This window comes from Echinops telfairi, unplaced genomic scaffold (genome assembly GCF_000313985.2).
Source record: "Echinops telfairi isolate 266 unplaced genomic scaffold, ASM31398v2 ScPeMD7_7469;HRSCAF=8507_0, whole genome shotgun sequence".
Taxonomy (NCBI): Eukaryota; Metazoa; Chordata; class Mammalia; order Afrosoricida; family Tenrecidae; genus Echinops; species Echinops telfairi.
In genome coordinates, this window is record NW_022111372.1 from 25,557,136 (window position 1) to 25,572,906 (window position 15,771).

Genomic DNA, 15,771 nt, shown 5'->3' on the forward strand with positions numbered 1-15,771 from the left:
GGACGGCGTGTCTCGTGGTGGGATCAGCCATATTGTCCACTCTGTCCACTGGCTGTTCAGAGTGGGGATATCGTCCTCCAGGCCTGGTGGGTCAGGATGTGCTCCACTCTCTCTTCCTCCCTCTAAGTGCTCCCATTTGCTCTGATCAGACATGCCCCTCTCCCCTAGCTGCAGCTTCAGTGCCGTCCTCTCAAGTAGCTTCTTCTGGGTGGAGGGTTAATCTATCTTTCTTGACCCCTGTTCGATTTGTGAGAGAACTGGATCCTGTAATCTCTCAGGTGTAGATGATTTCCTCTGGTCATTGTAAACCCACCTCTTTGTCACACTGATTGGAGCACCAATTGTATCTTGTGATCAGTGTGAAACCTGCCGATTGTTTCCTATGTCCATTGTAAACCTACTGTTTGTCAGATCTCTCCAGTCAATGCTGATTCAAAGTGACCCCTTGTGAATTTCCAAAACTGTAACTGTTTGGGGAGTCCAAAGGCCAGTCTCTCTCCCCAGGGGCTCCTGCTGGTTTTAAACTGCTGACCAGGTTGATCAGAACCCAACTTGTAACCATGACACCACCAGGGCGCCTTTTGTCACATAGTTTGGGGTGTGTACCTTGCTTGATTTTCACCAGATTTTTCTAGCAGTTTGGAGGTAGCAAACACCACCGTTTCCTTCTGTGTAGCACTTGCAGAAACAAACTTAGACTTTTTGAATCAATCTGGACTCTGCCTTTGGTTGAAATAGCAACAGGTAACCCTGGGCACTTGTGCACACACACACACACACACACACACACACTAACTTGCTAAGACTGCTTATGATTTAGGGTCATGGGTTCACAGTGCACGGTAGTAAGTTGGCTTACTTATGGATTTCGTGCTTCTAGTCCTTCTTCTAGGTTGTTGGTAGTACCTGGTGTCCTAAAAGATTGCAAGCAGCCATACGAGGCACAGGAACGGGGCTTGACTCACCTGGCACAACGGGGGAAGAGAGAGAATCAGGAGTAGGAGGAGGAAATGGCCTGCGGGACTAATTGCCTCCACGAACAACTGTCTCCTGTGCCAGGAGACCAGAACCCAATGTGCTGGGCTACCATTACTGAACAGTTTGCTCAAAGATTCCACAGAAGAATCCTGATGAAAAGTGGGAAATTGCAAAGCAAAAACTCAAATTCTCATGGAATCTTGACTTTCTGGAGCCAGAGAGTGTGGGTGCACTGTTAAAATGATTGCCCTGACATAACCTTTAAACCTAAAAATATTCCCTGAAGCCCTCATAAGACAGAGAAATAGTTGAGGTTAACTGGTCTGCCTTCAGCTTTTGCTCTTTCAAGAACTATCTACAGTGAATCCTCGCCACTTCGCGCTTCGACTTCCGTGGCTTCACTCTATCGCGGTTTTTGCGTAACAGCGCATGCTCTGTCATTACTGCCACTGATTGGCTCATACTGTACACGCTTGATGCCATAAATAATATAATAAATAATAAATGATAATTGTAACGTCTAAAATGTTTTACTGTATTTTCCCTTTTTCGTTTAATAAATTGGGTAATACGAGTGTAATGGTGACTAAAGGGTGTTTTTTCATGTCCTCTATGCTCTAACTACGAAAATATTTGATTTACAAATAAGGAATCCTACTTCGCGGAATTTCATTGATCACGGTAGGGTCTAGAACCGATTAACTGCGATAAACGAGGGTTCACTGTATATGGAACAAAATTGCCAATAACAACAGGAAATATGAAGCATTCATTTGACAAGGAGGGTAAGAATGGTTGTACCACTCAATGTCACTGAATTGTGCATGTAGAAACTGTTGACTTGATGTAGGTTTGCTGTGTATATTTCACAACAACAGAATAAATAGAACACAGAGGAAAAAAAAGGAAGCTTGTTAAACTCAGAAGGTTTCCTTTTCATACCACACTTGGATGCTGTAGAGGTGTAAAAAACCATTATGTATGTATGAGATCAAATTGACAAGAGTAAGTCTAAAACGTAGATGAGAAGTTTTTTGAGCAATGAGTCTAAATTAAGGGTGGTGAAATATTTGGGGGGGGGAAATCGCAAGAATTATAACACAACACAAAGGATTTAACTAATATCATTGAATTGAACAAGTAAAAATTTTGAAAGGGTGTGTATTTGGCTGTGTATATGTATTCTCACCAAAGTTTTAAGAAAAATCTAAAGAGGGACTGAAACAAATAGCTAAAATGGCTTTTGTCCTATATATCTTTCACCAGCACACATTTTAAAAGGTCAATTAAAGCAATAAACCATCAAAAAGAAAAGAAAGGTACACAGGTAAGGGACAGAAAATGAGTGAGAGACACACACACAGACAGACATCAGGATGCCTCCATGTGTTTACAAGATGAAGAATGCTTTGTTTCAGTCCTGGGATGCTCACCTTCAGTTGTTTAATCCAACCACAGTACAACTGGAGGTGCCTTCCAAATTCAGTGAGATTTTCTTTACGGTGAAGATGAATTCTCTTCAAGGGTTGGGATGATTCCTTCAGAGTAGAGCCTCATCCAGTAACGTTCAAAGCCTGGTCTAGAGATCCCAGCGCATCGAAGTGTGGGAACTCGTGTTTGTCGTCAATGGCTAGGCCCTAGCCACCCCAGCCCATCTGTGCTTGTTGGGCTGCGTTGGTTTGTGTCTTGCTGTGATGCTGAAGGCATCTCAGACACCAGCAGGGTCACCCATAGCTGCAGCAGAGTCTCCAGACTCTGACCAGCGACCAAGACAAGCTTGGCCATCTACTCCTGAACATGAGCCAATCCTCACCACAGAATGATGTCTGAGCTAGCGCTGAAGGATGAGCTGCCTAGATCAGAAGGCACTAAAAGCAACACACAATGGCCACAGGAATGGGCTTGAGCACACCAACGACCACAAAGTTGTGTAGGACCACGGAGGAAAACACTGGTATCAGGTCTCCAAGCAACTCTGAACCCCTGGCTGTGAAAAGCCCTTGATGGAGTTTTCAGCCGCCACAGCAAATTGGATGGAGAAGACGGATGCTTTCTTTTGCCAATGCGGCGTGAGCGTGGTTGTTGGTTGAGCTGCAGACAGCAGGGTCGGCTTTAAGCCTGTGCTCTTGCTGATTATCTTTTCCTTACGCCGTTATGCCTTGTTATCTGTCCAGGAACAAAAAAATTGGCTAAGCACTTGTTTCTGTGCATCTTCTGAAAATAATTTGTCCTTCAGTTGCATGTGATTGGAACCGAGCAAAAACAATACCGCTACTTCGTCACACTTCTTATTTACCTGAAGCCAAGCAGCTTTTGTGTGATACAGAAGCAATTTAGCGAAACTTGCTGTTCACAGTCTTATGCCACAGACTTAGATATATTTGCATATTCATAGACTGATGCATGTGTACACCATCATCTGAGAATCTGAGTTGAGTTGCCTGGTCCTCAGAGAACGTGCACACGTTTGGAGTGTTTGTTGCGGAAAGGACACCTGCCATGTTTGACCTAGATGGCAGGGTTTGGAGTAGAACACAAGCCATTTTCTGATGAATTTGGGTAGGTCTAAATTGTTTATTTACTCAAAGTAAACATGTTCGTTTTAAAGTATATGGTTCTCTGGATCACTTTGGCAATTTAATACTTGGACAGCAGAGAAAACAAATAAATCTTCACACACACACACACACACACACACACACCATAACCAATGGATCAACACGTTTCCAATTACTGAAAAACATCTCTTGCTTTCCAAAGTCCCCCAGACCACGGCACTTAGTGACTATGTGCAGTGAGCAAGACCCGGTGAAAATCCCATTGGCAAGCTGCAACAGTCTTCCTCTGATGAAGAAAGGACTGTGAGCCACCAGGGATGCTCTGCTAACCTAGAAATGTGGCCGATCCCCCAGAGGCATCATGGCGACCACACTCAAAATGCTGCTTTCTTACTTTGGGACTGTTGGAAGCGTGTCGCCAAATTCTGTTAGTTTTAGAGAGGATACATTGAATGCTTTTGCTGTGGTTGTTGGGACAGGAGGGATGGAAACTCTACCCACGCCTTTCTGGATCATTCTCTCCAGTCCTCTTACAGCCTCTTGGCTCTGTTCTGGTGGAGATCCACTTTGTTTGGCTCCCGTGTGCCTAGTGAACTCTAACAAACTTTTTAAAAAATGATATAAAATGAGGAAGAACAAGTATACATTTTTCAAAATGTATGTGTGTGCTTCCTTTTCTTGGTCAAGCCAGGGGTTAAAAAAAAAAAAATCCCGTCTTAAGACACCAAAGAGTTTAATCAGGAAGTTAAAGCCCATTCTAAGTCGTTAAAAGAGAGGGGAATTCAGATTTATGCAACATATGTACAAATATGCTTGACACAATTGATGTATGGATTGTTATGAATTGTAAGAGCTCCCAATAAAATGATCTTTTAATAAAGAGAGAGGGGGTGGGGTGGGGGATTAACACAGGGACTTTGTTCAGGTAATGTCAAAAGAATTCTGGAGAAGCCAAGCCCAGGGTAGAACAGCAACCCAGCAGTCAGCACCACTGGTGAGGGAAGTCGCCTTCTAGAAGGGAGGCTCAGCCCCGGGAGAGGTGTGACCCAGCAGCCAAGGCAGCTGTGTCTGGCGAGAGCTGGAGCCATACCAGAGATGGTGCTGTCTCCTACCAATGGCCCCCTCTGGCCAAACACGCCTGGAAAACACTCTGCAGATATCAGGCCTCCTGTGATGAACAAACAAACAAACAAACACCAAACCAACACTGCTGACTCACAACAACCCTATGGGACAGGGTAGAACTGCCCCTGTGGGTTTCTGAGACTGGAACTCTTAATGGGGATAGAAAGCCTCATCTTTCTCCCACGGAACAGCTGGTGGTTGTGAACTGCTGACCTTGAAGTTAGCAGCCTACCTCGTAACCTCTACTCTACCAGGGCTCCTTGTGATCAATAGGGGAAGTAAAATTCATTGATTTGCCATCCATGTTGCCCCAGAGAGGGCTTTAAAAAGTTTGTTGGAAAATGAAATTTAAAGGCAATGGAATTCTTCCTCCAACTTTTCCAAGGTCCCTTTGTAGCAGGGCAAACTCCTCAGTGTCACACATGGAGTCCATTGAATCATGATAACTCTATGAGGGCAGTGGTGGTTCCAGGGTGGAATGCTCAGCTTCCATGCCGCTGCCCTGGGTTCGACACCTGGCTGCTGTACCTCGTGCACACCGCCACCTGCCTGTCAGTGGAGGTATGATGTCTCCCCACTGGGAAGAAAGGAGATTTTCTTCCTAAGACTAGCCAAGCCTAACCCCCTTGATCCCAGTGGGAATCAATCATGGGGATGGCACAGGATTGGATGCTTGATTCCACTGTGCATGGGGTGGCCCTTGCGTTGTAGATCAACACCACAACAGTTAATGACAACAATGAGAATTCTGGCCTAACATCTTTTTGAACACCTACTGCAGGGCGTTTTTTCATCTCGATCTTTTATTTGCTCGAAGATTGTTGTGTATGTGCCCTCAAGCCGATTCCGACTCATAACAATTCCATGTGACAGAGTCAAACTCTCCCACAGAATTTCCTAGGCTGTAAGCTTTACTGGCAAGGGGCCCTAATTGCAGCGTAACAGTTACTCATGGGGCTGCTAACTGTAAGGCCAGCCGTTCAAACCCACCAGCTGCTCTTTGAGAGAAATATGACGCTTTCTACTCCCACAAAGAGTTACAGTCTCAGGGTCCCTATGACTCGAAATAGACTCAGTGGCAGTGAGGTGTTGTTGTTGTTTGGGGTAAGCGTTAACAGAGCCAATTGCCAGGCCTTTACTCCTGCGGAGCTGTTGGTGGGTTTGAAGCTCATGGCCAGCCCATTGGCTGTGGTGGTGCTTAACCAGTGCTCTACCAAGGCTCTAACGTCATGGTACAAGCAAAAGAGCCTTTGTAGTATAGTGCTTGAATCATGACGTTAGAGCCATTTGCACGTCATTTGTTCTTTTGTGCTCCAGAATCTAGTTCCACTTCTTTCCCAAAGCTGGAACCAGGAATAGGTGTACATTTAACAAGCCAATGGACATAACAGAGAGAGGAGAAGCCATGGGAGCGGGGCTTAGGATAGCATACAGGGATGAAGGGTGACGCATGGTCTGAGCTGTTGAATGCAGAGTTGATGGTCTGAAATGTAAGACTCCCATGTAATTCACAATAAAAAAATACATTGAAAAGAAAGAAAGAAAACCATGGACAAAGTGGACCAAGGTGACAAATGCCCCATGAGCGATGAGTCGTGGTTCTCAATACCCAGATGAGGTACATGTAGACCTGTATCAGAAGTCACCGGGCTTGGCCTTCCACCTGTTGCCCTTGTCTGGGTCAGCGTTGTATGGTTAGATGTTAGAAGTAGGGCCTAATGATCTGTGAGCCATGAAGAAGGGACGGGATCCTTTCAGAAATTCTCCTCAGGGTTGGTTTTGCAAACATGGGATGGAAACTATTCAACCATATTGATTCTTCCCAAGGAAAAGTGATCGCCTTTAGACATGTTTGATGGGCAAGAAAATATACCAACCACTATCAAAACAACAATATATCTACAAAAATTTAACCATTCTAGAAAGGCAAATTATGTTGTGAACTATAACTAACTCTATTTTTCTCAAGTCATTTTCTATGACGACCCTGCCCCCTGCTCCCCCAGGACAGTGGCCAGTCTGGGATCTGTCATTATCTGGCTTTTTGTTTTTAATAAGCTTAACATTTTAAAACCAGTTTTGGATTCTTGGGGAAAAAATTTGCAAAGATAGGATTGAACCTTCTCACGTTCCCATGACATTTTGCATTCCGATGGTACATTTGGTGAGCCAGTAGTGACACAATGTTCTTAGCTAAAGTCTGAGGGTTTCTTCAGGTTTCTTCAGAGTTGCCTGATGTCCTTGTTCTGGCCCAGGATGCTACATTGTACTAGTCACTAGCTCCCCTCGCCTCCTCCTAGATGTAACAATTTCTCAGACTTCGTTTTTTTTGCTGGCCTTGAGACTTGAGAAGCCCTGGTCAGGCATTATGCAGAATGCCTTTCGATTAGAATTTCTCTGATGTTTGCCTGATGATTCAACGAGGGCTATGGGTGTTTGTACCTCTTTAGAGTTAGGTCTAGTGCAGATTTACCCAATGAACACGCGGTTTGATCTCTTGACTGCACGTCCATGAGCATTGGTTGGGGATGCAAGCCAGACGAAATCCTTGACAACTCCAATCTTTTCTTCATTTATCAAGATACTTGTTAGTCTCGTTGTGAGGATTTTGATCTTTACATTGAGTCATAATCCTGACTGGGGGCTGCAATCCTTCATTAGCAGGGGTTTCAAATCCACCTCACTTAGATTAAGCAAGGAAGGTTGGGTCTACTGCATACCACACCAGCAAGGCTGTTATTTTGGGGACTAAGGTGCTCCTGACCCAAGCCATGGTATTTTCAGTCACTTCATATGCATCTAAAAGTTGGACATTATTAAGGAAAACCACAAAAGAATCAATTCATTTGAATGCCAAAAGGTCAAACTTGTCTGTCCTGGAAGCCAGAGTGCTCCTGAGAGGCAAGGATGGGGAGAATTTGTCTCCGGCAGGTGTGACATGTTGTCAGGAGACACCAGTCCCTGGAGAAGGACTTGATGCTGGGTAAAGCAGAGGGGCAGCAAAAAAGAGGCAGGCCTTCTAGGAGATGGAGTGATGCAGTGGCTGCAACAGTAGGCTCAGGCACAGGAACAATTGGGAGGATGGTGCAGGACGGGGCAGTGTTTCCTTCTGTTGTGCACAGATAGGGTCCCCGTGGGTCGGACCTAGCACCTAACAACAACAACAACAACAACAAAAGTGCTTGGAGATAAAGGTCTTAAAGGCAAAGGATCATTCTCATCACATGACATCCAGGGTTCACACTGTCAATTGGACTTTTCACTCTTGACCTTGGCCACCTGGATGAACACCTAGTGTTCATCATCTTTTTCCACTGACAGTTTTCTTTGCCTTTTGAAATGTATTTTGTATTGTGAATTTGGTGGGAGGTTTACCTTAACTCTACGTTCCAAAGTTCACCCACCCCCAGCCCTGTATTCTATGCTCCCTGCCCCTGCCATGATTTCTCTACTTCCTCTTACGTCCATTGCCATTCTAAATGCATCCATTTTCTTAGTTCCAACTTTGGGAAGGACCTGGAATTAGATTCTGGAGCCAATAAGAATAAATGAAGTGCCAATCATCCTTCCTCCACGGTTCAAGCAAAGTGCTGCTGCCATGTTGTATGAATAGAGCTCTATGCTATTGTGGCGATGGAAAGGGACTCTCAATTGGGGGGTGCATATCACTGAAATCTTTGCTCTTGAGTTTTTTGTTTTGTTTTAATCAATTTATTGGGGCTCATACAATTCATCACAATACATAGATCATTTGTGTAAAGCACATCTATACATTTGTTGCCCTCATCATTCCCAAATTGAGTTTTAACTGTATTGCCTAACCTCCAGGCATATATGATAGAACCTTCTCAGACCTACTGTTCCATGGAAGAGTCTGAGTTTGAATTCTGGCTCTATTAGCTATGTGAGCTGGAGCTAGTGATGCAACTGTACTGAGCCTTGGTTTCTTCATCTGCGCATGAAGGTGGTGGCACCTCCAGGATCCTATGGGGAGATGACAGAAACTGTATGTGGAATGCCAACAGGCAAAGTACCTGCGCTGTCAAGAGAGCAAATGGCTCCTAGCAGAAAGCATCACTGCAGTGAGGGTCCCTTTTGAGGCAATAATGTTTTCAGAGGCTCAGTTGATTCTTAAGGCAGCGTTCCAGAAGAGGCTGTAGTTCACACAGGTCATAAATGCACAACCCTGAAAGAAGCCCTGGAGAGCCCTGACTCCCGGGGTGACGGGCAGGTCTGTCTTGCCGCTCGTTAGAAGTAAACTATCCGGACCGTGGGGCTACTGGGTGGCACTGGGTGGCTAGCACATGCTCCAGCACCAGAAGGCAAGGCGTCTGCTCCTCATCAAAATGCAGCAGCACGGCCGCTGATGTCAACACCTGCTTGACATTCGGATGGCGTCCTCTTGCCAGGGCTCTCCACCACAGAGCTGTTCTCCCGGAGGGTGACGGCGTGCCTCACTAACCATTTTCTGCCCTGGACGGGACGTAGGACTTGAGTGGACTTGCTCCAGAGTAGTATTTTTTTTTTTTTCCGGAGCAGGCGAAGCATAGATGCAGGGAACTTGTCCTTGAGCTGGGTGCTTCCCAGGAGCCTGGAGTAGAGCCTATGGGGAGGCAGTGATAGTCGGGAGGCCAGCAATCTCCGTCAAGGTTTTCCTTACACCCGAGAGAGTCTGTGGCACTTCCATTTGGTGTGTTTCTGAGCCCTGAGGGTGCGTGTAGCAGTGGCATAGGGCTTATGCATTGGGCTGCTAACCACATGGTCAGCAGTTTGAATTCACCAGCCACTTTGTGAGAGGAAATGAAGCTTTCTAGTCCCATAAAGAGTTAGAGTCTCAGAAACCCACAGGGGCAGCTCGCCCCTTTCCTATAGAGTTGCTAGAGTGCTAGAGCCAGATTGAACTCAATATCAGTGAGTTTGGCTCTTCCTTTTGGGTGGGGGTGGGGGAAGAGGTAGTTCTCTCACTGGTGTTTTTCTTCTACCTGGGAGCATTTAGACCAGTGGTTCTCAAGGTGTGGTTACTGGACCACCAGCAGCAGTCTCGTCTGAGAATGTATTCTTGTTGGGAGCCAGCAAGTCCTTTCTGAGTCATAGAGACCCTATATGTTCAACAGAGTGAAACACCGGTCCTCCGATCTTTACTCGGTTTGAACCCATTGTTCCACCACTGTTCGAACTATCCTGTCAAGGGGCTTCTTCTATTTTGCTGGCCTTCTACACTGCCAACCAGGATGCCTGATAACATTTCCAAATACGAGAGGCGACGTCTCATCATCCTTGCTACTAAGACTATGCTTCTCCCATGACAGTTTTAATCATTCTTCTGACGCGCCACAGTATACGCAATGGTTTTTGAGAATACCATGGTTCATCACTGCTTGGCCTTTTGGCTAAGATCACGTGAGAATTCCATGATTCAAAGGCATCAATTCTTCAATTTTCTTTATTCATTGTCTAACATTTTGCATGTGTACCAGGTGATGGAAACACTACACTCAGTACACTCTGAAAGGTATATTCAGATCAGGTGTACCTTTGTTCTTCAAATGACCCCTAGCCTCTTGAATGCGCTAAAGATCTTTTGCAATACATTTTGGAAATGCGACACATCATTTGATGTCTTGACTGTTGGCTCTGTAAGCATTGATTCTAGATCCAAATCCAATGAAAGCCCCGACACTGTCGGTATCTCCTCCATTCTTAGAATGTTGCTTATTGTCCAGTTATGAGGGGTTTTGCCTTCTTTAGGTTGAAGGCTAGTCTTTGATTTTCATCAGTAAGCACTTCAAGTCCTCTTCACTTTCAGCAAACAACATCGTCTCATCCACATATTGCAGGCTGTCAATCTGTCTTCCTCTAACACGGATTCCACCTTCTTCTTCACTTGGTTCAGCTTTGTGGATTTGCCCAGCACACAGACTGAATGGATGTGGCGGAAGGACACAACTCTGATGCGTGTTCTGCCTGATTTTAACCATGCAGTATCCTCTTGTTCTTTTCAAATGACTGCTTCCTGGGACGAAGTCTGCATGAGCACAATTCTCACTCTGCACAATGTTATTTATAGTTTGTTATGATGCACACTGTATTAGAGCTTAAATTTGCAATACCCTGTTTGCAGATGGCAATGGATGATGGTAAAACGCCCAAATCCAATGTACTGCGGCCCCATGTGGATTGTCAGCTCCCCTTGAATTGTTTCTATTAACCAGGGAGAGGCGCCCTAGTGGTACAGTGGTTACACACTGGGTTGCTAAGTGCAAGGTCAGCAGTTTGAAGTCACCAGCCACTCTACAGGAGAGAGGGGACTTTCTACTTCCCTGAACAGTTACTGTCTAAGAAATCCACAGGGGACATTCTATCCTGTCCTATGTGGTTGCCATGAGTTAGCATCGACTCGATGGCAGTGAGCTTGGTTTGGTTTTATTAACCAAGGATGTGAGTTATCTTGCCTTTGGGTGGAGAAGGCATTAGGACATAAATCACCTCTACTCTCTCCAGTCAGTCCACGGAGGGGCAGGACTCCCTTAGGCACTTGCCCGGGTGTGATCTTTTTTTGAAAAACATGTAGTGAAAAGTTTATATTAAGCATTAGCCAGCTGGACTCAGTGTAGATGATTCTGAATCTGTTAGCAACAGCTAAAGCGTCGTAGTTGGGAGCCAGTGGAACCTATGCCTTCTTCTCACCTTCAGGCCTGATCCAGACGCTGACTTTGGTCACGGCAGTGTCCTAGAGCTCCTTCATAGCCTGTTTGAGCTGGGGCTTGTTGGCCTTGATGTCCACAATGGACACAGTGTGTTGTTGTCTTTGATCTTCTTCATGGTGGACCCCATGGTCAGGGGGAACGTGATGATGGCATAGTGGCCAAGCGTACTTCTCCTGGGGGCGTTCTTCCAAGGCTGCCTTCTTAGCCTGAGGTCATGTGCTGCCAGACGTGAGTGACATGTGGATCTTCTTTTTGTGTGTGGCTGTGGACGCCTTTCTCCATGGCATGCTCGGCCTTTAATGCCTTTGCTTTGGCTTCCGTTTTAGATGAGGCAGGGGCTTCCTTCTTTGCCTTCAGTGCCATCTTGGTAAAAAGGCTGAGAGTGTTCTTGCTGGAGACCACCGTACTGGAGGGACACATAGTCAGGAGTCATACACGAGTCCTGCCCTGACTGCCTGGTTAGAAGGCCCTGGACTAAACTTGTAAGCTCCTCGGTCTAATATAATACACATGTTCTAATTATGGTCCCACCTGTAACTGTGATGTATTGATCCAGCACCAATCATGATTTTGTGACAGTTTCCTTTATCCTCCATGTCCTATTTAAGTGGCTTTCTGGCTATGAATCCTTGGATGCCATTATGACCTTGTGCTAATAATCTCCTTCACCTGGTTGATGTGTCCTTGTCCTTGAAGTCTCTTTTATACACGAATACAACACATAGTCAACAAAGCACACATAAGCGCCTTTCTGATATTCTTTGCTTTCAGCCAAGATCCGTCAGACACCAGCCATGATATCCCTTGTTCCATATCCTATTCTGCATCTGGATTGAATTTCTGGAAGCTCCCTACTGATTTTCTGCTGCAACCATTTTTGAATTATCTTCAGCAGACTTTTACTTGCATGTGATGTTAATGAGATTGTTTTCTGGTTTTGCATTCTGTTCTATCGCCTCTCTTTGGAATGGGCACAAAGACGCATCTCTTCCAGTTGTTTGGCCAGGTAGCTGTCTTCCAAATTTCTTGGCATAGACTAGTGAATGCTTCCAGCACTATATCTGTATTAGTCTAGGTACTTTGGAGAAACAAACCCACAGCAACTCATGTATAAGAGAGAGTTTTATGCAAAGAAAATGTGCATCATGAAAACATCCCAACCCAATGCTGCCCAAGCCCACAAGTCCAACATTAACCCATTAACCCAACACCAGTCCACAAAGTCCTCTGCCTCACAAAACAGAGGCAATGATGCCAACTGCAGGAGGAAAGCTGAGTCAGTGAACGAACAAGCATCTCAGCACTGGCAGGGGTCTCCACACGGCTGCTCCAGCACCCAGGGCTGCATCGGGATAGATCCATGCGGCTTCTCCTTGGGGATGTCTTGTGGGAAGTCAATCTTGCAAGCTGAAGCAGGGAACTGCTAAGGCAGCTGCACCCGGTACAACCATCACAAAACCAGAGACCCGAGAACAAGAAAGGCGAGGCTTCACCACCCATTTATCCCTCCGCCTTTCAACCAGCCCCACATGTGACTTTTGGCCAGGCTGGCACAATTAACTAACTCAATATCCATTCGTTGAAACATTTCACTTGGTAGCCCATCAGTTCCCGAAGCCCTGCTATTTGCTAACATCTTCAGTGCTGCTTGCACTTCTTCCTTCAGTACTGGTTCTTGATTTACATGCTGCCTCCTGAAAGAGTCAAACATCATCCAATTTTTTTTTGGTACAGTGACTCTGTTTATTCCTTCCATCTTCTTTGAGGTTTATTGCATCTCTCTCTCTCTCTCTTTCTTGCTCATATTTCTACTAATCACAGCCATTAAATTGATTCCCATCACAGTGACCTCATAGGACCGGGTAGAACTGCCCTTGTGGGTTTCCGAGACTGTCACTCTTTATTGTAGTAATTAAAAAGCTTCATCTTTCTCTCTTGGAATGGCTGGCAGTTCCAAACTGCGGCTTTTCATTTAGCAGTGCCATGCTTAATTCACTGTGCCACCAGGGATCCTTTGCTCATATCACCCTTCAATATTTTGACTCAAGACTTGAAATTTTTCTTCAGTTCCTTCAGCTGAATGTGTTCTTCCCTTTCAAGTTTCAAACTCCAAGTCTTTGCCGATTTCATTATAATACTTTACTTTGTGTTTTGAGAAAGTCTTTGAAATCTTTTCAACTTTTTTTTTGGTAAGAAGTCTCCTTTATTAAAGTAAAAATGTTCTTACATTCTTGAATAAGCTAAGCAAATCCAGGTACTGATCTTTTAATTTCACAAAACAAAGTATGAAGAGGGATAAGAAAGCCAAAATAACGGCCATCTTTTTCACATTTACCTTGATTTATCTCAGCATTTTGAATGCCGAGTTTTTCACAGGTCTAACAAACTACCCATCTAAGTGCTCTTCTATTTTGTCCCAGATCAGAGTAGAAGTGGCTTCACAATTGGTTAACAAAATAGCAAAGCTCTTATCCTTAAACAAATTAAACAGCAGTAAACGTGTGAAAAAGACCACACATACACTTAGTTTCTAAAGCTACTTAAGCACTATATGAAAAGTAACCTTTGAATAATGACCCCACAAAAGACTAAATCTTCAAGCTACTCATATACAATGGGAAAATATAGGTAAGTCCATTGTTCTCATTCCAGCTCCACCCTGCACTACTTAGAAAGGTTTTCAAAAATAAAGTGAAGATTCTGCCTTAGACCTTACAGGGGTTGGAAGCAGCTGCTGGAAGTGGCACCGGAACTCGCCAGGGACATGGTGGTGGCAAGAGTGTCAATGCTGGCTGCAGCTAGACCTTGGGCTCCTTGCTCCTCTTTCAGAGCCAGTACATACAGACTTGGGAAAGAACCTGGCTACTTCCATAAGCTTTTGACGGAAACTGGAGGAGCTTCATCTTGCTGATTTCAGCACAGGCTCTTGGACCCCACACAAACTTGTAACGTGGGGGCAGCTGCCGATACTCCACATATTTTTCCTGAACCAACTCTCCGGTGAGGAAATCCTCTGGTTTCCCACAGATGAAGTGCTTCTGCCCAGCATAGATGCCCATCGTATTCAGCACCTCCCAGACTTCTTCTTCAGTGGCACGGTTGCCGTTGATGAAGATCGCACCCAAGAGCATAATCAGGATGCCAGTCTTTGGCGTGCCTTCTGGTTCACTCAGCATGGCATCACTGGTGAGGCCCAGTGTCATGCAGACCATGTAACAGTGGTTGATGGCGTCTACTTCCTTCACTTCAAGGCCAAATACCATCTCCAAGCATTCATTGGCTTTCTGCAGGATCTCAGGGAAGTGATCTTTGATGACAGTATTCAGCATGTCTTCCAGGGTGAGTGGCTCTTTAATTCGAGACTTGAACAGCAGATAATTCACCAATGAAGATGCTTTCTCATTTATAGGCATTACAGACAAGTTTTCAATATCTAGCCGGGACAGGCTGTCATTGTCTTCATCAGAGCTGTCCCCTCCGGTGTCTCCAGTTGAAGAGGAAACCTCCTGCTCACTCTGAAGACTCTGGGAAGTCCTGGGCATCTCTACGTCAGAAGTCTCCTCCGCGGCCTCGTCTCCATTGCTGGGAGTTGGAGAAGAGGAGGAAGAAGAGCCTTCCTCTGAAAGTTCAGGTGATAGTAGATCCTTCATGTCCTGCACTTCCGTGGACACAGGGAGGGGTTGCTGAGGACAGAAGCGAGGGCTCTGTTTTTCAACCTTTTCAACTCTTTTACTTCCATATCTTCTTTCCTTCTCCCTACCCACTGACAGCCCTCAAGTTGATTCCTACTCACAGAGACCCTCTGGGTTTCCCAGACGTCAATCTTTACAGGAGTAGACAGCCTCCCTTTTCTCCCACAGAGCAGTTGGTTGGCTTGAACTTGCGGTCAAGAGTCCCCTGTTTACCTGACAGTGCCACCAGAGCCCCTTTTCTCTCACTCTTGCTGCTTTATAGTTAAGAGCAAATTTCAGAGTCTCTTTCGTCATCCGTTTTGATCTCTTTTTTCTTTCTTGTCTTTCTGATGACCTTTTGCTTTCTTCATGTATGCTGCTCTTGACAACTCATCTGACTTCCAGTCGTTAGTGTTCAATGCGTCAAATCTGTTCTTGAGATGGTTTCTAAATGCAGGTTGGACTTTGGCTCTGGTGGACTAATTTTAATTTTATTCAGCTTCAACTTGAATTGACATAGGAGAAATCGATGGTCTGTTCCATAATTGGCCCCTGCTCTTTTTTTTAAATTGCTTTATTAGGGGCTCATATGACTCTTATCACAATCCACACATACATCAATTGTGTAAAGCACATTTGTACATTCATTGCCCTCGTCATTCTCAAAATATTTGCTCTCCACTTAAGCCCCCGGCATCAGGTCCTCATTTTTTTCCCCTCCCTCCCCGCTCC

General features: G+C 45.2%; 2 protein-coding genes across 2 annotated transcripts in view; one reads left to right on the forward strand and one right to left on the reverse strand.

The window, feature by feature from the left end:
* The window catches only part of MRPS6 (mitochondrial ribosomal protein S6), a 202,086-nt gene that overhangs the window by 34,940 nt on the left and 151,375 nt on the right, over window positions 1–15,771 (forward strand). The window lies entirely within an intron of this gene.
* LOC101660929 (melanoma-associated antigen B16-like) lies at window positions 14,081–15,018 on the reverse strand. Its single transcript, XM_013005421.3, is given in 2 exon segments — window positions 14,081–14,232; window positions 14,235–15,018. Coding segments are annotated over 2 exon segments (936 nt in total).